Source organism: Microcaecilia unicolor, chromosome 5 (assembly GCF_901765095.1).
Source record: "Microcaecilia unicolor chromosome 5, aMicUni1.1, whole genome shotgun sequence".
In the NCBI taxonomy this organism is placed as follows: domain Eukaryota; kingdom Metazoa; phylum Chordata; class Amphibia; order Gymnophiona; family Siphonopidae; genus Microcaecilia; species Microcaecilia unicolor.
The window spans coordinates 259,253,587-259,280,786 of record NC_044035.1 but is presented as its reverse complement, the minus strand read 5'-3'; the positions used below and the strand labels follow the sequence as shown (position 1 = coordinate 259,280,786).

The 27,200-nt window shown below is 46.1% G+C and overlaps 1 protein-coding gene across 3 annotated transcripts in view; it reads right to left on the bottom strand.

The window, feature by feature from the left end:
* The window catches only part of CHD1L (chromodomain helicase DNA binding protein 1 like), a 163,275-nt gene that overhangs the window by 15,387 nt on the left and 120,688 nt on the right, over nt 1-27,200 (bottom strand). For all 3 annotated transcript variants that reach the window (XM_030204037.1, XM_030204036.1, XM_030204038.1), the window contains exons 18-22: nt 16,455-16,663; nt 7,300-7,398; nt 6,808-6,878; nt 6,186-6,300; nt 5,286-5,394 (exon numbers count right to left, since the gene is read on the bottom strand). In XM_030204037.1, coding sequence (XP_030059897.1) covers nt 5,286-5,394; nt 6,186-6,300; nt 6,808-6,878; nt 7,300-7,398; nt 16,455-16,663 — 603 coding nt within the window. The remainder of the gene's footprint in view (nt 1-5,285; nt 5,395-6,185; nt 6,301-6,807; nt 6,879-7,299; nt 7,399-16,454; nt 16,664-27,200) is intronic.

The window sequence follows — 27,200 nt, the reverse complement described above, 5'->3', positions numbered from 1 at the left end:
TGAATAAACTGAGTAATCTTCTTTTGACTGGCGCCCAAGACAAATAGGCACTCCATACATAGTAGATGATGCATTTGATTCCTCCATAATTATAAAGGAGGATCAGATTATATCCACTGTAACAATATGCTGCATTTTGCCATTAAACAAGCTTTCCATACAACAAGACCAGTTCTTCACTTGTCAGACCCAATCATCCAAATCCAGTAAACATAATTTCTCAGAGCGGGGCAGTGTCTAACTAATGCAGAAGGCACTCCAAATGATTCCACAAATCTACCCAAAACTGTGTAATTTGAGGGTAGACCCACCAGCAGTGAATATAAGTACCTTCTTGCCCACATTTGGGATACTCTGCAGATCTAGTCATCCATATTTTATGTACCCTACTAGGGATCATGTAAATGCGATGTATAACTTTATAATGCATTTCTTTAAACAATATACATTCAGACAAATCAAATGTCCCAAGCACTGCTTCTTGAAATTCTCCACGAGTATATTCCGTATTGATATCCCGGACCCAATGCTGGTATGTTGGAAAGAATTAATCTGACATTTATCCATATAAGCTATATAATAGACACTAATAAGGCCCTTCTCAACAGTCTCGTGGCCAGTACTGCTGGAATGCAATATTTATCCATGTATGAGTATATCTATGAACTAGACTACCCATACAGTGGGAAGCCTGTAAATATATAAAATAATCCAAAGGACTTAATAGATAAGTAGTCTGCAAAGTATGAAAAGAGATGGTAGAGAAAATGGTAGAGGCCATTATTAAAAACAAAATTACAGAGCACATCCAAGGACATGGATTACTGAGACCAAGTCAGCACGGCTTTTGTGTGGGGAAATCTTGCCTGAACAATTTACTTCAATTCTTTGAAGGAGTAAACCAACATGTGGACAAATGGGAGCCGGTTGATATTGTGTATCTGGATTTTCAAAAGGCGCTTGACAAGGTAACTCATGAAAGGCTATAGAGGAAATTGGAGGGTTAAGGGATAGGAGGAAATGTCCTATTGTGGATTAAAAACTGGTTGAAGGATAGGAAACAGAGAGTGGGGTTAAATGGGCAGTATTCACAATGGAGAAGGGTAGTTAGTGGAGTTCCTCAGGGGTCTGTGCTAGGACCGCTGCTTTTTAATATATTTATAAATGATTTAGAGATGGGAGTAACTAGCGAGGTAATTAAATTTGCTGATGACACAAAGTTATTCAAAGTCGTTAACTCGTGACAGGATTGTGAAAAATTACAGAAGGACCTTACGAGACTGGGAGACTGGGCAGCTAAATGGCAGATGACGTTTAATGTGAGCAAGTGCAAGGTGATGCCTGTGGGAAAAAAGAACCTGAATTATAGCTACGTCATGCAAAGTTCCACGTTAGGAGTTACGGACCAAGAAATTGATCTGGGTGTCATCGTCGATAATACACTGAAACTTTCTGCTGTGTGCTGCTGCGGCTAGGAAAGCAAATAGAATGTTGGGTATTATTAGGAAAGGTATGGAAAACAGGTGTGAGGATGTCATAATGCAGTTATATCGCTCCATGGTGCGACCGCAACTTGAGTACTGTGTTCAATTCTGGTCGCCGCATCTCAAGAAAGATATAGCAGAATTGGAAAAGGTGCAGCGAAGGGCGACTAAAATGATAGCGGGGATGGGACGATTTCCCTATGAAGAAAGACTAAGGAGGCTAGGGCTTTTCAACTTGGAGAAGAGACGGCTGAGGGGAGACATGATAGAGGTATATAAAATAATGAGTGGAGTGGAACAGGTGGATGTGAAGCGTCTGTTCACGCTTTCCAAAAATTCTAGGACTAGGCGGCATGCGATGAAACTACAGTGTAGTAAATTTAAAACAAATCGGAAAAACTTTTTCTTCACCCAACGCGTAATTAAACTCTGGAATTCGTTGCCGGAGAACGTGGTGAAGGCAGTTAGCTTGACAGAGTTTAAAAAGGGGTTAGACGGTTTCCTAAAGGACAAGTCCATAAACCACTACTAAATGGACTTGGGAAAAATCCACAATTCCAGGAATAACATGTATAGACTGTTTGTACATTTGGGAAGCTTGGCCTGGATTGGCCGCTGTCATGGACAGGATGCTGGGCTCGATGGACCCTTGGTCTTTTCCAAGTCTGGCATTACTTATGTACTTATGTATTTGTTCAGTCTCATCTTGCCGCAGTTGCCCAACATACATTTATTCTTTTAATAGGATATGGAGCCCTCAGTCCTCAGATGTACTTTTTTCAAGGGTCCCAATAAACCTTAATCTGTCTCTACCTAGGCATCTGCTGTCAAGCATGAACAGTATATCTATTCAATCAGATCACAGAGAGATAAGTGCATGAAACCAGTAAGACAGTTTATGATCAGAAGGATTCTCTGTCTAGCAGGTTGCAGCCAGTGTGAGTAGAGCAAAGGGGAAAGAAGAAAAGGGTGGCAAACAGCCACAGCAAGAGAATATCAAAGGATACCAACTGATGCTAAAAACAAAAATGTGAAAACTAACAAAACCATCCTGAAGCCATAGAGGTTTGTTTTTTTTTTTGGGGGGGGGGGGGAAGAGGAGGAGGAAGACACTGGCCAATCTTCCCTAGTGAAGGATAAGCCAACTGAACTTGGTTTGTGCGTCATCCCTTCCAGTTTTGTTTTCTGTTAAGATGGAAAGCCCCAGGACTTTGAGGATCTTCACACTTCCTGTGCCTTCTGTGTTCTGGCAAGTGGTGATAAATGCTGTTGGGCTAGATTTAGTAAGCTTCTTGTCTACTACTGGAAAAAAAAAAGCTTTACATGAATGAGCCATGCTCTCTGCATCAGTGGTTTGGGAACCCATATAGGATATCATCAGCAGATGGGATCACAGAAACAGGGCGTTCCCCCTCCCACTATGACCCCTCTTGGCCAGTAGTGGCAGTCAGCCTGGGGGGCTGGGAGTAAGTGAGGGTTCACAGATGCTTTTTGCACCCAGATTCCTATTACATTGAAACCCATGCAGAGTACTGGATTCTGTGTGGACTGCTAGCACCGTTCTCACGTTTTACACAAGTGTGTTGGGGTAGTGGTAGGGGAACTAGAGGTCTGCTATTTTGCTTTCATCTTCACCTGGTTTCACATGAATTTTTAACTGGGGTCATATTGGATAAAAGTTTGGGAAGTACTACTCTATAGCCTGGACAGAGCCATGCTCAGGAGACTGCCTCAAACACCATGGCCTGATTATGTGCTTTTATTCCTCTTTTGCACACTTTCCCAGGAAAGGAGCAAGTAATTATTTTTAAAAATCACAATCCTAGCAAAAAAAAAAAGATGCATTTTTCATAAAGTTTAGAGGCTTATTACTGAGTGTTCAAGTTTGGGTTTCCTTTAATGGATACTTTAATGAGACTAAAAGTGGGAAGAAAAAAAAACCACCAGATACTGGATGCAAATGTGTATACGAAAACAGTTTTGCTATTAGGAAATGAGCTGTGTCTGAAAACTGATCTTTTCATGTGCTACTACAATCTTTTATGGGAAGGAATTTGTATAACACCCAATACCGATAAAACTCTGTTTATTCTGTGTGGGATTTAGCTAGAACACCAATTATACAATGTTCACAGTACAAAACACTCTGGTTTGTAGGGGGCATCTAATAATTCAAGCTAGAAACTTGAGCTTACCAATGGCTTAGCTTAAGTGGGTTTGATTCTCAGGCTAAACTAAAAACCCGGGCTATTCTCAACACAACTGCGCAAATCAAAACACAAACAAAACGTTTACACATTAAAGGCAACAAAACATTTCCATTCTTATAAAGTAGTCAATATAACATTCAATGTTGTTTAATATATTGCATCAAAATAAAAGTTTAAAAAATTGAAAATTAGGCAGGGGAAAGGCTAATTTATTTCTGAGGATTAAACTTTATATTTACTAATAAGCGTTGTATATTTAGCTCATATGACTGGGGCAAATCAGCTGGAAAACGTACTCCTAAATACTTAATCATGCCCTGCGCCCACTGTAAGGGAAACTGTCCAGGCCAAGATGTTTTGACGTCCGGTAGAATGGGAAGTGCAATGGACTTGTGTAAATTTAATTTAAAGCCAGAAAATTTCCCAAATTGTTCAATTATCTGCAGCAGCCTGCTTAAGCTCTGGGTAGGGTTTTTCAATAGTACCAGCAGATCATCTGCGTAGGCCAACGCCCTGATGTCATGACCTGCCAAGATGACCCTCTCAAGGTCCTGGGTAGATGCAATGATCCTCAGCAGTGTATTTACTTATAGTCTAGGAATATCCTGGAAAAGGAAAACCAACTAAAACTGCTCGTCTCAATCTTTTTTTTTTTTTTAAACCAGGTAGTTTCTGCCTGCTCCTTTATACTTTCAGCTCAACAGGGAGCAAGGCTGGGATCTCTGCAATTACCCGAGATTTGTTTTCCCTTGTACTGTATTCAACCCTATACCAAACAGGAGAAAGTAGAGGCTGATCAAAGGACGGATCCAACTCAGGAGATGTAATCAAAATCTACTTTATTGATGCAGATATTCAGGGACCCGACACGGTCCGTGTTTCGGTGTATCACAACACCTACATCAGGGGTCAAATCAAATATTCTAGAGACATGTCATTTATACTTTTAGATGTTCAATCTGTTTTTACACTTTTATATATTTGAAGAAATGTTTGTTTCTCTAGAATATTTGATTTGACCCCTGATGTAGGTGTTGTGATACGCCGAAACAGGAGCAGTGTCGGATCCCTGCATCAATAAAGTAGATTTTGATTACATCTCCTGGGTTGGATCCATCCTTTGATCAGTCTCTACTTTCTCCTGTTTGGCTTTTCTGATGTAGAGGTTTTTTTTCCTGTTTGTGATTCAACCCCATAGCCCCCCATCCCATGTATCAAGTCTGATTATTATAGTGACTTGGCCATGCACCAGGGCTGCTTTCAGAATCCTGCAACCTTGGGCCCTGAATGTGGCTCCAGGTGTCACCCCTTAAACAATGACATGACTCTCTCTGACAAGATGGAGGACTAAAAGAACAGGCTCAGGCAATGCACAATACCTACTGCCTGCCACTGGGCTGGTCCATGGTCTTGTTCTAATGCTAGGCTGAGCACGAGTGTCCCTTACATTTACTGCTCGAAAGTTTGTTTCAGCTATATAAACAAACTTTGTGATCAAATGAGAATAGGATGCACTGAAAAAGAAAGGTATATAATCTCAGCAGATTGCTGTTATAAAATGAATACTATAATTACTACATAAAAAGGATACATGAAAGTTGGAACACCTCTGGATGCTAAGTATTTTCGAATGAGTCTCTCTGTCCCATACCAGTTAAAGCCTTTGGTAGCATGTCCAATACGTGGAAGGTGGATACTTGCTGGGGGGGGGGGGGGGGGGGGGGGGGAGAAGGACATTTGCAATTAGGATTAATACAAAGATGATGACATTGGACTCAAAACTTACGTTTAACTGCTAAAAATAATTACAACCGACTGGGAAGGTGCCAGTGGCACTCTTATGTAATGTTATGCATACTTTATTCTGACATGTTGCTATAATTCTAGGAATACTGCCTATCAACTCGATGTAAACTGTGGCGAACCCTTTCTGGGGATACAGCAGTATACAAGACAATAAATTGATATTGATACTGAAGTCATTTATAAAGTTAGCCCCCAAATCCACAAAATAAGAATGCAGTTGAGACTCCACAAACCAAGCAGACCTGAATCTGAGCTTTTGATTGCAAAACTGGGGCAGGCCAGCCCAAGTGTGTGTAACCAGACTATTACTGCTGTCAAATGGATGTTCATCTGGCAGTTTTGTGTTTGGTGGGGTAGGAGAGGAAAAGAGGGAGCCTGCTCAAGCTGCTCTGCCTCACAGAAGGAACACAGGTTCTGAACGCACATCCAAAATGTACTGCCCAAGCCTGGAAATGGGACACATTTTTCAGAATAGATGCCAAACTAATGTGACTCAGATTGGAACATATGATGCCCTTATTGTCTGCCTAACTGCCAAAGGAAGGAATACAATAATTAATCAAGTACAGCAGTCATGGCCTTCCTTTACAACAGAAACATAAATGATCTTCAGATAAGGGCCATCATTCATGTTGACACACAGGACATGTTATCTTCTGCATGCAGACACAGAGACTCAACGTACCATTCCTTTTCTTGGCTGCTAAATAAATCTTCTTCAATCCCTCTTCCAAGGCTACCAGTTTAATGCCAGACAGATTATTGGATCGATCCCTATGTTGTGCAACAATCAGTGCCAGCTAGAAAGAAAAAAGGTTACACAAAATTCTTTTGTGCAAGTGTTCCACTCTTTACAAAGTTAACAACTGTGAAGCAAGCTGATCAGGAACTTAAACAATGAGGTAGGTCTGTGTAAATGACGATAGTTTTTTTTTTAAAGCTAAAATGAGTACATGCTCTGGTATGTGCATTTAGCAGTGTGACAGATACAGATAAGCAGTGTTGAGGGTGGGGTAGGCTTATATAATAGTTTGCAGGATTTATTCTGTATATTAGGTAGTAACCAGTTTGGTAGACTTCAAGGTGAAAGTTTTATGTGGGGTCATTAATAAAGAGATTCAATGTATGAGGATGGGTGGGGAGGGGAGTTTGGGCAAGGAATGATATTGTAAAATGCTAAACAACTCGAGAGTTTCTTTGCTTGAATGTATCGTTCTTTATGTGTACAATAAAAAATATTTAAACTTAGAAGCAGTGTTTAATCAAAAAAACAGACAAACAGGAATCTTCTTGCTCGCAGTACTTACTAAGTCATGTCCTTGGCTTCTTGACTCCTTATCATCAATAGGGAATAACAGGACTCCTCCCAAAACTAGGTCTGTGAAGAAATTAAAAAGAAAAAAAAAGACACTGACAGAAAAATTCTGAAAACCCCCTATTGTTTAAGTGGGTGGGGAGAAGCATTTAGTATTTGCTACTTTTAGCCTTGGCTGCTTTTGCATTTTCGTTTTCAGTAAACAGATTTTACAGTTTCTTGGTGTCTTCCTTGGAAATGCTTGTACAGTGAGAGCCCCCAGCCACTTCAGTATACACAGAGCACTGTAGAGTCAGCTCTTCAGAATTGAAAAACAGGGATGGAGTGAGACATATCAGTTATGCAGTAATTTGGTCACTTTTGATTTTGTTATTCATAAAGTAGCAGGTGTCTCTTACATATTACAGAGTTACAAGTTACAGCAGGCATGGAATTCTATGTAAATTATTTTCAAAAATGATATGATTTTATTTTTCCCCCTTACCTTTCATTTTCCCTGCCATCTCATAGATTTTCCTTGGTTGATCTGATCGACCCTCTAAAGCTGTAAATAAACCTCCTCTTCCCCAGCGACCAGAATCATCTGAATAAAACAAGCACAGATATCATATCAAAAAGTTAAGTTTGACAGTTAAAGGAGTACATCAGACCCGACAGCTCAAAACTAAATATCAGATGGACTGTGTGAAAACACCACTCAGGGAGCCATGTGAAGAGATGAAAAATTATTTACCTGATAAATTTCTTTCCTTTAGTCGAAGCAGATGAATCCAGAGACTTGTGGGTTGTGACCATCTACCAGTAGGTGGAGATAGAGAGCGCTGATCTGCACTGTCTTATAGGATGGGTTGCTCCTTGGTCAGTCAGTATTTCTCATAACAAAGCAGAAGAAAACAGAAGTATAATATTTCTCCTTCCCCACAGGGAAAAGTGCTAATCCAAGAACTGTAAACATGCAAACCATCCATCTAAAATCTAAAAATGCAGCAACAAGTGCCAACAGAGAGAACTAACAACAGGAACCGCTGGAAAAAACAGGGTGGGCCTCTGGATTCATCTGCTGTGACTAAATAAAAGGAAATGATCAGGTAAGAAATAATTGTGGGCCCCGTCACCCCTTCAGGAGAAATCTGGAGGATCTCGACATGACGAAGTCTGGAGTTCCAAAATCCTGCTTGGACTGATACCTGGATCTCTGATTAAAATAAGGCTGCCCCAGACGATAGCACCTGGTATCTTTAAAACGATGGCGAGCCTGACCCGAACGAAAAGAACATGTCCTCAGAAAGACACTGAGTCTTTTCGTCACCAAGATCTTTCACCAACTTTGCTAAGTCCTCACCAAACAACAGCTTGCCCTTAAAAAGGGAGCTTAATCAGCCACTGGTTGAAGCTGCATCTGCTGCCTAGTGGCGATGGCTAAAGACATCTGCTTTGATGACGCCCAAATCAAGCCATACAAGGAATCTGCAAAATATGCCAGCTCCTTCTCCACATCTTGCAATTCAGGAGGAGGTTGACTGTCAGGCTTCTGGAAGGAATCTGAAATCTGTTGCACCCAGCTAAGGTAAGCCCTAGCAGCACAAGAGCTGCAGATAGCAGCCAGCAGAGAGAGACAAATTCTGAATTGTCAGAGGAAGGCTATACTGAACCCACCAGTGGAGGCTGAGTTTGGCTTGGAGGGTCCAAGAGAGATGGAGACTAACAGCTGAAAAGGAGCACCTGAAGTGGTCGGATGTGGAATCTGGCCCATGGAAAAGGCCACTGTGCCCAGAACTTGAACATATTCCCAGACCACAGGACCTGGTAGGGAAAGTAGAACCTGACTTGGGTGTGAATCTTTTGCTGATGAACAACAGGAAGAAATGTCTTCCCTAAGCCTATGTCGAATACCACTCCCAGATACGCCAAGATTTGCTTTGGAAACAACTGACTCTTGTAAAATGGAATACCAATCCTAAGGACTGAAGAAGAGTAGCTATCTTGGATGAAACTTGCAGACGGAGAAGGATAATCCAGGACCTCGAGCATCTCAGCCCTGGGCTCATCCCCAACCTCCATAGGTAAGGAAATAGCCGCAGCCATTTCCCGGACAAAGGAGGTAAAGGATGGACTCTCCAGTGGAGAAAGTCTCCTTTCTGGTGGAGGGGAAGATTCAGAGGGAATCCCATAGGACTCGTCAGAAGAAAAGTACCTAGGATCTTCCTCTTCCTCCTACGAACGCTCATCTTCAGTATTGGTCAAGACATCCCTCAGAGCAGTCCAAAACTGAGCCTGCCTCGACGCTGAGGAGTGAGGTCCTCGATGGCGGTGCCTGGATTGCGGTGACGCTTCCTCCATGGACGTCGAAGGGGAGTTGACCTGGGTGGCAGCTGATACCGATGCCGCAGGCGGCACCGAGGTCAGGGACCTCACCACAGGCAAAGGGCCAGATGCTGCTGCAGCAGACGGTATGGAAGGCGCAAGCACCCCTGACATCAAAGCAGACTGGCGCGGTAATCCTTCCAGAAGCTCTGGAAGCAGAGCCCTGATGCGGTCGTCGAGAGCCGCCGTCGGACAAGGCTGCGGGGTCGGTAAAGGAGCCGGTGGCAGAATCTGTCGAGGCTCGGAAGCAGATACCGGGCTGCCAGAAGACCGACGCCTCAGCACCTCCTGAATAGAGGGGGAGCGATCCTCTCGGCACCGACGCTTCTCGGGTGCTGATTCCCTCAACACCCCGGAGCTCCCGGCACCGTGTGTCGAAGGAGAATGATGATGGTGCTTCTTCGCATTCGCTCGACGCCCGTCATCGAGACGCCTCGGTACCGATGAGGACGTGAAATCCTCACACCTCCTCAGGGCCGGGTCCGACGAAGATCGGTCCCGGGGGGCCTGCATAACAGGAGGCCTCGAGGCAGGTGGAGACTCACTCGATGCCTCTCTGCTCCCAGCGCGAATTGGTCTTTCAGCAGCCATTACCTTCGCTCCCAACGTTGATGCTTCCCTCGATGTCGACATCGAAGGACCGGACCGAGCCCCAAAAAGCTTTTCTTGGCTTCTTGAGACGCTTGGGTCCGTTTCTTCATACGAAGACACAGACTACAAGTGGCTGGGCTATGGTTGGGCCCAAGGCACTGGATACATCAGGCGTGGGTATCGGTACCTGAGATGGTCCGGTTGCACCGCGTACAACGTTTGAAGCCACTTGGTGTCTTCAATGACATGGAAGGAAAAACGGCTTCGGCAAAATCAAAAGACGCGATTGTGCCTATTAAAAGAAAAAAGGGCACAAAAAATAAGGAAATAATCTGACCGCGTGGCCTAAGCCAGCCGCGTCAAAAAACAAAGGAAACTTTAAAAAGTGAAGAAATCTAAAACACACTACGGGATTTTTTTTTTAAAACTGGCAATAATTAAAGAGAAATTAGAACAAAATAGCAAAAAATTTGCGAAGACTCTTTTTCTGGGCCTGAGGGGAGTGGAGATAAAAACCTACCGCACCTCAACACGGAAAAAAGAAAACTGAGGGAACGCGCTCACGTGACAGGTGGGAAATCGGTCTGCGCATGCATGGTGCATGCTGCACACATGCCAGAAGACTCTGGCAAAACGTTTTAAATATTTTGCTTGCAAAATGCCGATTCCTGGGCCGATGCAGACGTCGACCCACATGTGAGAACAAGCAGCCTGCTTGTCCTCGGAGAAAAAACTGTTCTGGTAACAAAAACAAAAAAGTTCCACAAAAGAAGTAAGGGAAACCGTCAGGGTGTTTAAGTAACTGCCCTCTGTGAAAAAACTGAGGGGAACTGTAGCTCTCCAAATGAAAAGTACCTAAGAATATTGGAACACTAAATAGGCCCTTTCAGAGGACCTAACACACAAGGTGACCTGCCCTGATGCTGTTCACTGGCTCCCATATTAGGAACAGCATTTAACCAACTCTAGAACTAAGTAAAATCTTAACTCACCACAGACAGCATGGCCTTTCGGTGACTGCTGCCACCAACTAATCCACTTTAGGCAAACGTTGCTTTTCCAGCTCAGGCATGGAAATGGGGTAAAGACGTGACATAGCTGCCGCCACTTGAAGGCAATGTCTAGGGTAACCCATTGAGCAGAAATGACTTCCTGCATAGCCTCATACACATTGGAAAAAAGACTGAAGTAGTATTCTAGTGCTCCCCATTTTAAAATTAGCAGATGCAGGTGTAACAGGATCAGAAGAAGAAATATTAAGAACCAGGAGATCCTTAGGTATAAAGGAAGGCAACTTTTCCTTATGGAACATCTGCACCATGGTGGGATCATCAGAGTTCTCTCTAAACAGCTCTCCCTCCTCCAATTCCTCTTGCATCTGTGCAGAAAGGGACTGTCCTGAAATGACTACCTCAGAATGAGAGGGAGACAGGGGAGCAATAGTCCCTACTTCTGAGCTGGTGTGCACATGTCTCCTCTTCGGGGCAGGGTCCATCAGTGAAGACTGAGGCAGGGAGCAAAGCCAGAAACCTCCAAAGGCTGAGCTAAAACGGAACTGTCAAGTTCCGCTACCAGTCTTCTTCAACATATAGGCATTATGTAACAGCAGGGTGAACTCGGGGAGGGGGGGGGGAGAAGACCCCAGCCCCAGAGAAATCCCCAGAGTGGTTCACATGTTCAAGGGCCTCTGGAGCAGTGCCAGGTAAAGAAGCTGCCGGCAGCGCTGCTCCCGAAACGCTGCCGGATCATTTTCAGCCCCATGAGGAGAATAAGCCCGAATCTCTCCCGCACGGGTAACAAGGCCTCCCCCGAACACGGCCCCCTCTACCAGAGGAGACCCTGCACAGCCACCCGGACACTGCCTCAATGCTGCCCTCCATTTCCCACTTTTAACAACTTCGGCAGCCATTGTAAAGAAAGGTAAAACCGCAACCGACTCAAAAGTGAAAGAAAATGTAAAGATACACTCTCCCTGGAAGAGATGGCCATCGAGAGTCCTGCCTGTGCTGATGGAAACACGCTTGCCTCCTCTCCATCACTAAGCCCTTTATATTGACCCAAACCAGTATCTCTCTTGCAGCCAAGGATGTGGGCTTTAAAGAATTATGCCCCAATTTTTTTTTTTTTTTAGTGAGGAAGGAGAACGGAGGAAGGGCTGGAAAGGGGAAAAGAGTGGGGGAGGGGCCTGCTATTACTAGGTGTATCCCCTAAAGCCGGCACAGCTCAGCCACGTACCCCAAAGCCCTACTGAACTGAGAGACCCCAAACAAGGGCCACCATCAGATGATACCAAAAGCTTGAGAGAGATTATCCATCTGTCTGCTGGAGATAGTGAATACTGACTGACCAAGGCGCATCCCATCCTATAAGACAGTGCAGTTCAGCGCTCTCTATCTCCACCTGCTGGTAGATGGTCACAACCCACAAGTCTCTGGATTCATCTGCTGCTGACGCTAAGGAACATGGGTTTAATTTCTGGCTCGGATCTTCCACTATCACTCGACGGTCAGACTTGGATCTATGTATTTTGGAAGTCATCCTGGTCCCTGGTCGAGGACTGCCGTTGCCATGACTAAACTACTAAGTTGAGAGAGGACATAAAACAGGGGAAAACAACTCTTAGGAGCTACAAATGGAAACTCATAGCATGAGCTAGAAGGCCAAATGGCTGGAAGAATCTGCTGGACCAAAAAAAAAAAAAAAAAAATATATATATATATATATATATATATATATATACATACATACAGTGACACGAGATGTTGGTAATTTTGCATTTTTTCAAGAATTCTCTGCCTGCAAGTGAGCCAATATTACCATAAGCACAATGCATTAAAAATTTGCAAAAATTAACTGCATTTGCTAAGAACACAAGATAAGCCAAGATGAGTCAGATAGAGCTCAGCTTCATGTCCGACAGCAGTCACAAGTACTGATACATTTTTTAAAAACTGTCAGCAGTGTTACCAGCCATATTAAACAAGTAATATGGTTTAGTAAATAGGACCCCTGTGTATCTATTCAATTTCAGCAACTTCTAAAGGGGTGGGAACAGGGGGTTTCTTCATTATTAGCTGATATTCACTGAAAAAAGAAAATGGGACTTGATATACCGCCTTTCTGAGGTTTTTGCAACTACATTCAAAGCGGTTTACATATATTCAGGTACTTATTTTGTACCAGGGGCAATGGAGGGTTAAGTGACTTGCCCAAAGTCACAAGGAGCTGCAGTGGGAATCAAACTCAGTTCCCCAGGATCAAAGTCCACTGCACTAACCACTAGGCTACTCATCCAGGCATATGACTCTTTGCTTAAATTTCAACTTTACAATCAACTGTTTTCAAATAACGAATTTCTACATCACTTATCACTTTTATCTGTTAATCTGCTGTGTACCTGTCGCTGGTACTGTATAACTGCTGTAACCTGACGCCTAGCTGCGACAGCTGCTGCTTGGCACTCGGGTGGGTGGGTTGGGTCAGCGCTGCTTCTCCTGTGCTTGCTGGCTCAAAAAGGACTCTCTGTTCCTTTACCTGTGTCTTTTGTGTCCGTGCCCCCCCCCCCCCCCGTCCCTTTTCATTCCTTAATTCTTTCCCTACCTCCTCCCTGGAACTACTCTTTGTCCCTAGTCCTTTCTAAAAAGGTCAATGTGCCCATGTTACTGGAAGCTAAATAAATGAATGGGTTTCTTTTATTTTGCATCCATGGTATAGTGCTTAAGTGAAGGATGGGTGGGTGATGGTTTTTTTGGCTTCAGCGCTACACTGGGAATCGTAGCCAGATTACAAAGATACACATAAACTTTTCCAACTTGTGAACAAATTATTAGATACCTCACCGGTTACTTCACACATCACAGACACCCCATCAGCAGACAATCTTGCGAAATATTTCAATGAGAAAATTGTAAAGTTATGACTCACGATACCAATTAATTCCACCGATTACGTAAAATTCCTTGACTGTCTAGATCCAACCCCTGATGAGCATCCAGTAGATCGAACCTGGACAATCTTCGACACACTCTTGGATGATACCAAGCGATCAACAGGTTCGCCAAATCCTACTGCAAACGAGACAAATGCCCCAACAACCTTATAAAATTCGCCCCTCAACGATTCATAACAGACCTCACGATGCATTTAAATTACATGTTACAACATGGATTCTTCCCAAAGGACAAAGGAAATATTCTACTCACCCCAATGACTTAACTACCGCCCAGTAGCATCTATCCCTTTGGTAACCAAACTAATGGAAGGTATGGTAAATAAACAACTCACCGACTACTTAAACAAATTCTCTATTCTTCATGACTCTCAATCAGGATTTCAGTCCAACCACAGCACTGAAACAGTACTAACTACTCTTCCACCTAAATTTAAACAAGCAATTGCAATGGGCAATAGTATACTTCTCCTGCAATTTGACTTGTCCAGCGCATTCAACATGGTAAGCCATAAAATATTATTAAATATCCTAGAATACTTCGGAGTTGGACAAAACATTCTTAGCTGGTTTAGAGGTTTCCTAACCGCAAGAACATACCAAGTGAAATCTAATTCGAATACATCAGCTACATGGAAATCTGAATGCGGAGTTCCCCCAGGATCACCACTCTCACCAACTCTTTTTAACCTAATGATGATGCCTCTGGCCAAATCGTTATCTAACCAAGGCCTCAATCAATACATATACGCAGATGATGTCACGATCTACATCCCGTTCAAACACGATCTAAATGAAATCACTAATGACATCAACCACAGCTTCCAAATCATGAATTCATGGGTGGATGCATTTCAATTAAAACTTAATGCTGAAAAAACACAATGTCTCATCCTCTCATCACAACATCACATGAGTAAATCCACTACTGTAATCATACCAAACTTTTCCCTCCCTGTCTCAGAAAGACTGAAAATCCTTGGAGTTACCATTGACCGAAATCTCACACTGGAAAGCCATGTGAAGAATACAACAAAGAAAATGTTCCACTCAATGTGGAAACTCAAAAGAGTTAAACCTTTCTTCCCAAGAGATATATTTCGCAGACTGGTACAATCAATGGTGCTAAGTCACCTAGACTACTGCAACGCACTCTACGCTGACTGTAAATAACAAATCATCAAGAAACTTCAAACAGCCCAAAACACAGCAGCCAGACTCATACTTGGTAAAACAAAATACGAAAGTGCCACACCCCTAAGAGAAAAACTACACTGGTTCCCACTTAGGGAACGTATTACATTAAAGGTTTGTACCCTGATTCATAAAATCATTTATGGAGATGCCCCGATCTACATGTCAGACCTCATAGACTAACCACCCAGGAACAATGAAAAGATCTTCACGTACATTCCTGAATCTTCACTTCCCCAGCTGCAAAGGACTAAAATACAAATTAACACATGCATCCAGCTTTTCCTACATAGGCACGCAGCTATGGAATGTATTACCACTTGATGTGAAAAAAATGCGTGACCTAATCAACTTTTGGAAATCACTGAAGACACGCCTCTTCAACAAAGCATACCACAACGATCCATCATTTGAACTTTAGCGCATTACTGCTTTAACTGTTATTCTGACTGTGATCTCTTTATACCTGATGCTTTACTCCACCATGTTACCCATATTCTTATGTAATTACTAATTGTATCTTTTACTCTGGTATGGCGTTAGCCATGGTGGAACAATGTAAGCCACACTGAGCCTACAAATAGGTGGGAAAATGTGGGATACAAAGGCAATAAATAAATAACTAGGCTGGAGGGCTTTTGTGGGTCTGAAATGCATGAGGGAGGAAGCCCTGAAAGCAGTGGAGATCTTGAGACTCTAAAGAGCTATTGTAACGGAAAAATGATTTTACCCTGTTTTTCTTGTGGTTTGGTGTCCTCTATATGTTTAATTTTTTACTGCTGAGAATCACTCCCCCTAATTTAAAATTAAAGAGAGAGAGAGTGGGACCATTTCTGTACCCTGCACAATTTTCAGAAGCAGCATCAAGACTCTCGCTGAAATACTAAACACTCACAATGACAATGTGAGCAGGAGTCCAAGCCTTGTTCCTCTCTCTCTTGAATGGTGCCCCTGCCATGATGGTAAGGCTGGCGTGCACCATCCTGGTCGCTCTCCCTGAAATCTGCGCATCATTAAAGGTGGATGTATCTGTGCGTTATCAAAGCTAGTCATTTAGAGCCTGGAATGTCAACAGTGGCAGAGCAAATGGGAATTATAATTTTTTTTTGTTACATTTGTAACTCGCGCTTTCCCACTCATGGCAGGCTCAATGCGGCTTACATATTGTATACAGGTACTTATTTGTACCTGGGGCAATGAAGGGTTAAGTGACTTGCCCAGAGTCACAAGGAGCTGCCTGTGCCTGAAGTGGGAATCAAACTCAGTTCCTCAGGATTTAATAATAATTTAGGATTTAATAATAATTTTAGGGGGCAAAGCTGGCAAAAAAAAAAAGGCTGGAGGGCTGGGCTTGGCACAAGGGTTGGGGTTTGCCTACCTCTGGCTTCACATATCTGGCTTTTACCGTTCTGGCTCCATTGTAAAAAACTAAAAAAAAATCTGAGTAAATTCTCACTCAGTATACTTAACAGCTTTAAGGTAGATAGATACCAGAAAGAACAGGATACAATGTCAACACTTCTGCTCACTATTCATCATACCTACACAGTGAATGATAATCGCATCCTCATCTCCAGCTCTGGGATGGGTGATATCGCCAATAACATAATTGATTGAGAACTGCTCAGGATCTCTGGAATCAAAACCAAGCGCTGACACTTCTTCCTCCTCCTCCAATTCCTCTTCGGTCTCACTGTCCTCTGAGGTTATACGAGACGATACGTAACCGCACGACTTCCACCAGACCTGCCTGAAACAAATAAAAAAACATGTTTGGGGAATAAAACGACTTCTGCATATGATTATGCTATTGTTTTATCTGTACTGTCTGTAAAATGACTAGTGGCCGATAAGGGAGTACATAAAATTTAGATAAATGGTTTATTGGTGCTTGATATATCACCTTTTCTTACCTACATGTCAAAGCGGTTTTCACTTAACCAACAAGTCTGAAAAGAAAATAAGTAGTGTACACCTCACTACTGGACTCATTTATACTTACAAATGGAAAGGACTAGCAATACAAGCCGTCTAAACAATTCTCTGCATTCTTTATATCTTTACTCCTTTCACAATGCATCCTTCTCTAGGAGGACAACTTCCTAGGCTGTATGTTCTTGTGTTTGTACTTTATAAGATATACGCTTAAGTGTCACTCCCATCCCAACTCCACCTCTTCTCGACTTATGGGAATGCCTACAAGGAAGCCACATAAAGTATGTTGAATTTTCTGTATATGTAAAATGCTGTTTTATGTATCTAAACTGGAGGAGCAGCCTAATGGTTATAGCAGCCAGCTGAGGCCAGGGAAGCCAGTTCAAATCCCACTGCTTCTCCCTGTGATTTTGGGCAATCATTTAACCCTTCACTGCTTCAGGTACAAACATATTGCAAACCATCTGGGGACAAGGAATGTAACCTGAATGTAAATCACCTTGAGTTATCACTGAGAAAGACATGAGTTAAATCCAACTCTCTTTTCCCCTTTCCTTATAAATTACCATCAGGCTTATTTTCGAAAGAGAAGGGCGCCCAACTTTCGACACAAATCGGGAGATGGGCGTCTTTCTTCCAGGGTCGTCCAAATCGGCATAATCGAAAGCCGATTTTGGGCATCCTCAACTGCTCTCTGTCGCGGGGACGACCAAAGCTCACGGGGGCATGTCGGAAGCGTAGTGAAGGCGGGACTGGGGCTTGCCTAACACATGGGCATCCTCGACCGATAATGAAAAAAAGAAGGGCGTCGCTGACGAGCACTTGGGTGACTTTACTTGGTCCATTTTTTTTTATTACCAAGCCTCAAAAAGGTGCCCAAACTGACCAGATGACCACCACAGGGAATCGGGGATGACCTCCCCTAACTCCCCCCCAGTGGTCACCAACCCCCTCCCACCCTAAAAAAAAAGTTTTAAATATTTTTTGGCATCCTCTATGCCAGCCTCAAATGTCATACCGAGCTCCATCACATCAGTATGCAGGTCCTTGGAGCAGTTTTAGTGGGTGCAGTGCACTTCAGGCAGGCGGACCCAGGCCCACCCCCCCTTACCTGTTACACTTGTGGTGGTAAACGTGAGCCCTTCAAAACCCACCAGAAACCCACTGTACCCACATGTAGGTGCCCGCTTCACCCCTTAGGGTTATGGTAGTGGTGTACAGTTGTGGGGAGTGGGTTTTTTTTTGGGGGGGGGGGGGGGTTGGGGGCTCAGCACCCAAGGTAAGGGAGCTATGCACCTGGGAGCAATTTGTGAAGTCCATTGCAGTGCCCCCTAGGGTGCCCGGTTGGTGTCCTGGCATGTCAGGGGGACCAGTGCACTACGAATGCTGGCTCCTCCCACGACCCAATGGCTTGGATTTGGTCGTTTCTGAGATGGGCGTCCTCAGTTTCCATTATGGCCGAAAATCGGGGACGATCATCTCTGGGGACAACCATCTTTAAGGTCGACCTAAATTTCACGATTTGGGCATTCCCGACCGTATTATCGAAACGAAAGATGGACACCCATCTTGTTTCGATAATACGGGTTTCCCCGCCCCTTCGCTGTGAAGTCCTGCAAGGACGTCCTCAGGAAAACTTGGGCGCCCCTTTCGATTATGCCCCTCCGTGTAAATTAAGAAATCTCTCAACTTACTAAGCCATTGAGTAACTTTTTTTTTTTTTTTTGCAACTTTGATATTTAATAGGGAGTTGGCTCTGATGTCTGATGTGGTCGCAAGAGTGTTTGTTTTCGTCACTCTTGAAAAAGAAGGCAAGGAGACTTGGTTGAAGTGTATATTTAAGGCAAGGGAGCCCATTTTATTTTGGTGCTCTTCCTTACCAAACAAAGAAATGTCTTACAGCCTATGCACAAGCCCCTGTTCTATGAACTCCATGTGGCTATCAAGAAGGAACTCAACAGCCCATTATACCGTTTCTGTACCTGGGGCATTTCATTCATGAAAAGGAGTCAATGTAGCTCTGTCTACTGAACAATATGCAAAAAAAAAAAAAAAAGGCAAGGTTATTCTGATAAAGCCCCAGTCATCATACTATTTGATTTTTTGATTGTCCAATATTAACACCCTGGGCTAGTGCTTTGATGATGGGCGTCCATGTTTTGTATATACCCAAATGTCCAGGAATTCAATGCCTGTCAAATGAGACTTAGATGTAAATTTCAAGTTATTCTGATAAGAATTTAATTTTACCATAAAGTTTTGAAGAGACTGAGAAGATCCATTCCAAATGAAAAATATGTCGTCTAGAAATCGCTTCCAGAGAGAGATCTGTTGAAATTCTCCTGATGTATATATGAAGGAATCCTCAAACATGGCTAAATAGAGAGTTGCAATTGAGGGGGCTAAAGAGGGAAATTGAGGGCATTTAAAAGAGGGAAAATGATAGGCGAGATGCTGACCTACAAGAGATTGGATTATACTGCACCGGACCCTGAGATTTGGGGACATTTTAAATGTAATTCATGTCAATGGTGTAAGTTTACGATCAAAGGAGTATCTTGGACATCTCCTGGATCTACACAACCGATAGTGGCACGGGATCGGACTAATTGTAATTCATATAATGGTATATATATCACTGTATGCCCTTGCCAATTGGTTTATATAGGCAGATCGAGCCGCCCGATTAAAATTAGATTGAATGAACACAAGTCACGGATTAAAAATAAAGTACTGACTGCTCCTTTAGTCCAACATTGGGTAGAAAAAAATCATCAAATCGAGGATATCAAATGGCGAATTATAGATTCTATTCAGTTAGGTTGGGAAGGTGGAAATATTGGATTTTTATTAAATTATAAAGAACAACGGTGGATCTTTCATCTTCATACGCTGTATCCTTATGGACTTAATTCTGAAATAGATTGGTGGTCTTTAGTTTGATTTATGACTTTAAGAATGCATGGTCTTCACTCTGATTGGTGGGTCCAGGTATGACGTGGCTGTATTACAACTGGTGGACTCTAATCAGCTGTGGTCTATTTAAATTGCTGGGGCAGATGAGACGCCGCAGCCATTTTGTTTTGATGCTGAAGTAAAGGGTATGATACATACCTGTAGCAGGTGTTCTCCGAGGACAGCAGGCTGATTGTTCTCACGACTGGGTGACGTCCGCGGCAGCCCCCACCAACCGGAAAGAAGCTTCGCGGGACGGTCGGCACGCAGGGCACGCCCACCGCGCATGCGCGGCCGTCTTCCTGCCCGTGCGCGACCGCTCCCGCCAGTTGAATGACTAGCAAAAGATGAAACACACAACTCCAAAGGGGAGGAGGGAGGGTAGGTGAGAACAATCAGCCTGCTGTCCTCGGAGAACACCTGCTACAGGTATGTATCATACCCTTTCTCCGAGGACAAGCAGGCTGCTTGTTCTCACGACTGGGGTATCCCTAGCTCTCAGGCTCACTCAAAACAAGAACCCAGGTCAATTGAACCTCGCAACGGCGAGGAAACAACAGAAATTGACCTACGAAGAACAACTAACTGAGAGTGCAGCCTGACCAGAATAAATTCGGGTCCTGGAGGGTGGAGTTGGATTTACACCCCAAACAGATTCTGCAGCACCGACTGCCCGAACCGACTGTCGCGTCGGGTATCCTGCTGGAGGCAGTAATGAGATGTGAATGTGTGGACAGATGACCACGTCGCAGCCTTGCAGATCTCTTCAATAGTGGCTGACTTCAAGTGGGCCACCGACGCTGCCATGGCTCTGACACTATGAGCCGTGACATGACCCTCAAGAGTCAGCCCAGCCTGGGCGTAAGTGAAGGAAATGCAATCTGCTAGCCAATTGGAGATGGTGCGTTTCCCGACAGCGACCCCTAGCCTGTTAGGGTCGAAAGAAATAAACAATTGGGCGGACTGTCTGTTGGGCTGTGTCCGCTCCAAGTAGAAGGCCAATGCTCTCTTGCAGTCCAATGTGTGCAACTGACGTTCAGCAGGGCGGGTATGCGGCCTGGGGAAGAATGTTGGCAAGACAATTGACTGGTTAAGATGGAACTCCGACACCACCTTCGGCAGGAACTTTGGGTGGGTGCGGAGCACTACTCTGTTGTGATGAAATTTAGTATATGGAGCATGAGCTACTAGGGCTTGAAGCTCACTGACCCTACGAGCTGAAGTAACTGCCACCAAGAAAATGACCTTCCAGGTCAAGTACTTCAGATGGCAGGTATTCAGTGGCTCAAAAGGAGGTTTCATCAGCTGGGTGAGGACGACGTTGAGATCCCATGACACAGTAGGAGGCTTGATAGGGGGCGTTGACAAAAGCAAACCTCTCATGAATCGAACGACTAAAGGCTCTCCAGAGATGGCTTTACCTTCCACACGATAATGGTAAGCACTAATCGCACTAAGGTGATTCCTTACTGAGTTGGTCTTGAGGCCAGACTCCGATAAGTGCAGAAGGTATTCAAGCAGGTTTTGTGCAGGGCAAGAACGAGGTTCTAGGGCCTTGCTCTCACACCAAACGACAAACCTCCTCCACTTGAAAAAGTAACTCTTTTTAGTGGAATCCTTCCTAGAGGCAAGCAAGACCCGGGAGACACCCTCAGACAGACCCAACGCAGCGAAGTCTACGCCCTCAACATCCAGGCCGTGAGAGCCAGGGATTGAAGGTTGGGGTGCAGCAACGCTCCGTCGTTCTGCGAAATGAGAGTCGGAAAACACTCCAATCTCCACGGTTCTTCTGAGGACAACTCCAGAAGAAGGGGGAACCAGATCTGACGGGGCCAAAAGGGCGCTATCAGAATCATGGTGCCGCGGTCTTGCTTGAGCTTCAGTAAGGTCTTCCCCACCAAAGGTATGGGAGGATAAGCATACAGGAGGCCGGTCCCCCAATGAAGGAGGAAGGCATCTGACGCTAGCCTGCCGTGTGTCTGAAGTCTGGAACAGAACAGAGGCAGCTTGTGGTTGGTCCGAGAGGCGAAAAGATCCACCGAGGGGGTGCCCCACTCTCGGAAGATCTTGCGTACCACTCTGGAATGGAGCGACCACTCGTGCGGTTGCATGACTCTGCTCAGTCTGTCGGCCAGACTGTTGTTTACGCCTGCCAGGTATGTGGCTTGGAGAAGCATGCTGTGCTGACATGCCCAGCGCCACATCCCGACGGCTTCCTGACACAGGGGGCGAGATCCGGTGCCCCCCTGCTTGTTGACGTAATACATTGCAACCTGATTGTCTGTCCGAATTTGGATAATTTGGCAGGACAGCCGATCTCTGAAAGCCTTCAGTGCGTTCCAGATCGCTCGGAGCTCCAGGAGGTTGATCTGCAGATCCTTTTCCTGGAGGGACCACAGACCCTGGGTGTGCAGCCCATCGACATGAGCTCCCCACCCCAGGCGAGAGGCATCCGTCGTCAGCACTTTCGTGGGCTGTGGAATTTGAAATGGACGTCCCAGTGTCAAATTGGTCCGGATGGTCCACCAGAGCAGTGAAGTGCGGCAACTGGTGGAGAGGCGGATGACATCTTCTAGATTCCCGGTGGCTTGGAACCACTGGGAAGCTAGGGTCCATTGAGCAGATCTCATGTGAAGACGAGCCATGGGAGTCACATGAACTGTGGAGGCCATATGACCCAGAAGTCTCAACATCTGCCGAGCTGTGATCTGCTGGGACGCTCTGGTCTGCGAAGCCAGGGCCAGGAGATTGGTGGCCCTCGCTTCGGGAAGGTAGGCCTGAGCCGTCTGGGTATTCAGCAGCGCTCCTATGAATTCCAGAGACTGGGATGGCTGGAGATGGGACTTTGGGTAATTTATCACAAACCCCAGCAGCTCCAGAAGTTGAATAGTGCACTGCATAGACCGGAGGGCTCCTGCCTCCGAGGTGTTCTTGACCAGCCAATCGTCGAGATATGGGAACACGTGCACTCCCAGCTTGCGTAGGTAGGTCGCTACCACCACGAGGCACTTGGTAAACACTCGTGGGGCAGAGGCGAGCCCAAAGGGCAGCACACAATACTGAAAGTGGCGTGCGCCCAGGCGGAATCTGAGATACTGTCTGTGAGCTGGCAGTATCGGTATGTGAGTATATGCGTCCTTTAAATCCAGGGAACATAGCCAATCGTTTTTCTGAATCATTGGCAGAAGGTTGCCCAAGGAAAGCATCCTGAACTTTTCTTTGACCAGGAATTTGTTCAGGCCTCTCAGGTCTAGGATGGGACGCATCCCCCCTGTTTTCTTTTCCACAAGGAAGTACCTGGAATAGAATCCCTGCCCTTCCTGCCCGGGTGGTACGGGCTCGACCGCATTGGCGCTGAGAAGGGCGGAGAGTTCCTCTGCAAGTACCTGCTTGTGATGGGAGCTGAAAGACTGAGCTCCCGGAGGACAATTTGGAGGCAGGGAGGCCAAATTCAGGGCGTATCCGCACCGCACTATTTGGAGAACCCACTGGTCGGAGGTTATGAGAGGCCACCTTTGGTGAAAAAATTTTAACCTCCCTCCGACCGGCAGACCGTCCGGTACGGACACTTGTAGGGCGGCTATGTTCCCGTGGATCCAGTCAAAAGCCCGTCCTCGGCTTTTGCTGTGGAGGCGCAGGGGGCTGCTTAGGCGCACGCTGTTGACGAGAACGAGCGCGCTGGGGCTGTCCCTGTGCCTGACGAGGCCTTCGGGCCGGCTGGTTGTACCTACGCTTCGCAAAAGAATAGGGTGCAGCCTGCCGGGCCCGGGAAAACCGTCCACCTGTGGAGGTGGATGCTGAAGGCGCCCGGTGGGAGAGCTTGTCGAGAGCGGTTTCCCGCTGATGCAGTTGGTCCACCATTTGCTCGACCTTCTCACCGAAAATGTTATCCCCCCGGCAAGGGACGTCAGCCAGTCTCTGCTGGGTGCGGTTGTCCAGGTCAGAGGCACGCAGCCATGAGAGCCTGCGCATCACTATACCTTGGGCCGCAGCACGAGATGCCACGTCACAGGTGTCAAAAATACCCCTGGACAGGAACTTTCTGCACGCCTTCAGCTGCCTGACCACCTCCTGATAAGGCCTGGACTGCTCCGGCGGGAGCTTATCGACCAGGTCCGCCAGCTGTTGCACATTGGTCCGCATGTGGATGCTCATATAGAGCAGGTATGACTGGATGCGGGTCACGAGCATGGAGGATTGGTAGGCCTTCCTCCCAAACGAGTCCAGAGTGCGAGACTCCCGCCCCGGGGGCGCCGAGGCGGTATCCCTCGAACTCCATGCCCTCTTGAGAGCAGAATCCACGACCGCTGAGTCATGGGGCAATTGGGGCCGCATGAGCTCTGGGTCAGAGTGGATCCTGTACTGGGACTCTGCTTTCTTGGGAATGGTGGGGTTAGTTAATGGTCTCACCCAGTTCCGGAGCAGCGTCTCCTTCAGGACATTGTGCAGCGGCACCGTGGAGGACTCTCTAGGTGGTGATGGATAGTCGAGGACCTCGAGCATCTCGGCCCTCGGCTCTTCCACAGAGACCACGGGGAAGGGAATGCTGATAGACATATCCCGCACAAAGGAGGCAAAGGAGAGACTCTCAGGAGGTGAGAGCTTCCTCTCCGGTGAAGGCGTGGGGTCCGAGGGAAGGCCCGTAGACTCCTCTGAGGAGAAATATCTAGGGTCCTCCTCTTCCCCCCACGAGTCCTCATCCTCGGTATCGGACATTAGCTCATGTAGCTGAGTCCTGAACCGGGCCCGGCTCGACGTCGAGGCACCAAGGTCTCGGTGTCGTCGAGCGGTGGACTCCCGCGCCGGCGGGGACGGAGCTCCCTCCATCGACGTCGACGGGGACTCCACCTGCGTGGCGGTCGAGACCGGCACCGCAAGCGGCGGCGGTGTCGACAGCCCCGGCGCCGGGCTAGAGCTCGCCGGCGCCACAGTCATCGGCGCCGAGGGCGCAAGCACCCCCGGCGCCGGCACAGCCTGGCGCATCAGCCCTTCCAGGATCCCCGGAAGGATGGCTCTGAGGCACTCGTCCAGGCCCGCTGCCGGGAAAGGCGGTGGGGCCGGTAAGGGTGTCGGTGCCGGAAGCTGCTGGGGGCCAGGAGACGGCACCGAGTTGCCGGAACCCCGACGCGTCGGTACCTCCACAACCGACGGAGACCTCTCCTCACGACGATGACGCTTCGGCGTCGCCTCCTCTTCGGGATGCACCGAAGGCGACCGGTGACGACGCTTCTTGTCTTTCTTCCGATGCACGTCACCGGCGCCGGAGGGCATGGAGGAGGAGGAGGTCGATCCCCCTCGGTCTCGAGGTACCGGGTCAGACAGGGTTCGGTCCCGTGGGCCACGAGCTGAGGGCGTGACCGGGGCCGACTGCCCACGCGGACTCTCACCCCCACTCTCACCGGAGGACCGGCGGGCCGGCGGGCCGACGGGACCTGTTCTCCTGGGGTCGCTGCCATCGGTGCCGATGTCTCGGGCATCGATACCGGTACCGAAGGGCCGGGCGTCGATACCGATGCCTTCGAGGTCGACGTCGAGGGGCCGGCGCAAGTTCCAAAAAGACGGTCCCGCAGAACTTGCCTCGCAACCTGAGTCCGTTTCCGGAGACCGAGACACAAAGAACACGACTTGAGATTGTGCTCCGGCCCGAGGCACTGGAGGCACCAAGCGTGGGTGTCGGTCTGCGAGATCGGCCGGCCGCAGCGACCACACTTTTTAAATCCACTCGGGACCTTCGAGGACATCGACGGAAAAATCGCGTCGGCGAAGTCAAAGTCGTCAATGGTGGCTAAAATCACACCACGAAAAACAAACGACCGAGCGGCCACTAGGCCGCAATGTGGCGTCCCCGCAGGAAGCGAGGGAAAAAAAAAAAGGGAGCGCGTGTCCCACACGTGCAGGGTTTCTCTTTTTTTTTTTTTTTTTTTTTAAAGGAAACCGGGCGGTAACGAAATACCGAAAAAACAAGGTTAGAAACAAGCACGATCCGCGTATACGCGATCGAACGATCCGGCGGCTGAACAGAGAGAGCGCAAAACACGACTCTCTCCAGGCGCGGAAAAAAAGGAACTGGCGGGAGCGGTCGCGCACGGGCGGGAAGACGGCCGCGCATACGCGGTGGGCGTGCCCTGCGTGCCGACCGTCCCGCGAAGCTTCTTTCCGGTTGGTGGGGGCTGCCGCGGACGTCACCCAGTCGTGAGAACAAGCAGCCTGCTTGTCCTCGGAGAAAATCTAAGACGGTAACTTCACAGTGAGTTAGTATTATGAGAAAATACTGCTGTCATTGGGGATATTTTCTTGATATATTGTGTTTTCTTCTTAGCAAACCTCTTCCCTGACGAAGAAATTCGAAACCTGGCCAAGTCGGCGGAGGTTTGAAGCCGGAGAATTAATGCTGCTTATAGCTGCTAAAAAGCTAAGTTATAATTGTCTACTTTAAAGTTTACTATCTAAGAAAATATTGACTATATTGGATAAACAAAAAAAGAAAAAAACAAAATTAAAAAAGGGAAAAAAATAGAAGCTAGGAATTATATGGGTTGATCTATGACGAGGTGAACAGCACCATCATTATATCGAAAAATGATTCCTTGGATGGTTGCGTTGTTAAAAATTCTGAAGATCCCCGTCTAGCTAAATTGATGAATTTATAAATGAGTACACTGTGAGAGGATTGGTTTATAGATAAAAATGATTTAATATTAGGTGTTTGGGATAATTTGATTACTGAACTATGCTTTAATCCCCACACAAATAAATATGTGGTCCCTTTAAATTATATTTATAAATACACACACACACGTACAAAACAAAGTTTAATATTTAAAAGTATGATGTCCAAATGTGTGTTTTCTAGGATTATTGTTCGATAATCATGACTGTTGAGTGTATCATCAAAGTCTTGGTATGGGCAGGTCTGGATGTAATTGATGGAGGGGGCGTAAGGCTGAAGGCTTGACTAAAGCATTTAATAATCTTGCACCATCTTTGAACTATCAATGGCATTTGACATCAGTGTTTTGTTAATGCAGTACAATCACAAAGTAGAGGATGGCATAAAAAGATCAATTACCCCTCTAAAGTTGCTGAGTTATTCCTGTTCACAACGTCAAGAATAGATACCAGCTACAAGTAACAAAAGTGTGACCACTTGTAGGATCCCTCTTCCTTATTCAAGGCGCCTCCCCACCATCTTTGAACGTCCTTTGAACTCTAATATCTTGGCTGATAAGCAAACAAGATGTCCTACTGAGCACTCATGCAGCACTGCTCTTTTTACATGTCTAGCTTTGTAATAATCTGAATAGCTACCAATTCTAGCATGGCTATTGCCCCAATGTCCACTCCTATAACTCTTGTGCAGCCTGATAAACCCAGATATGTGAGCTCCAGCATTTATG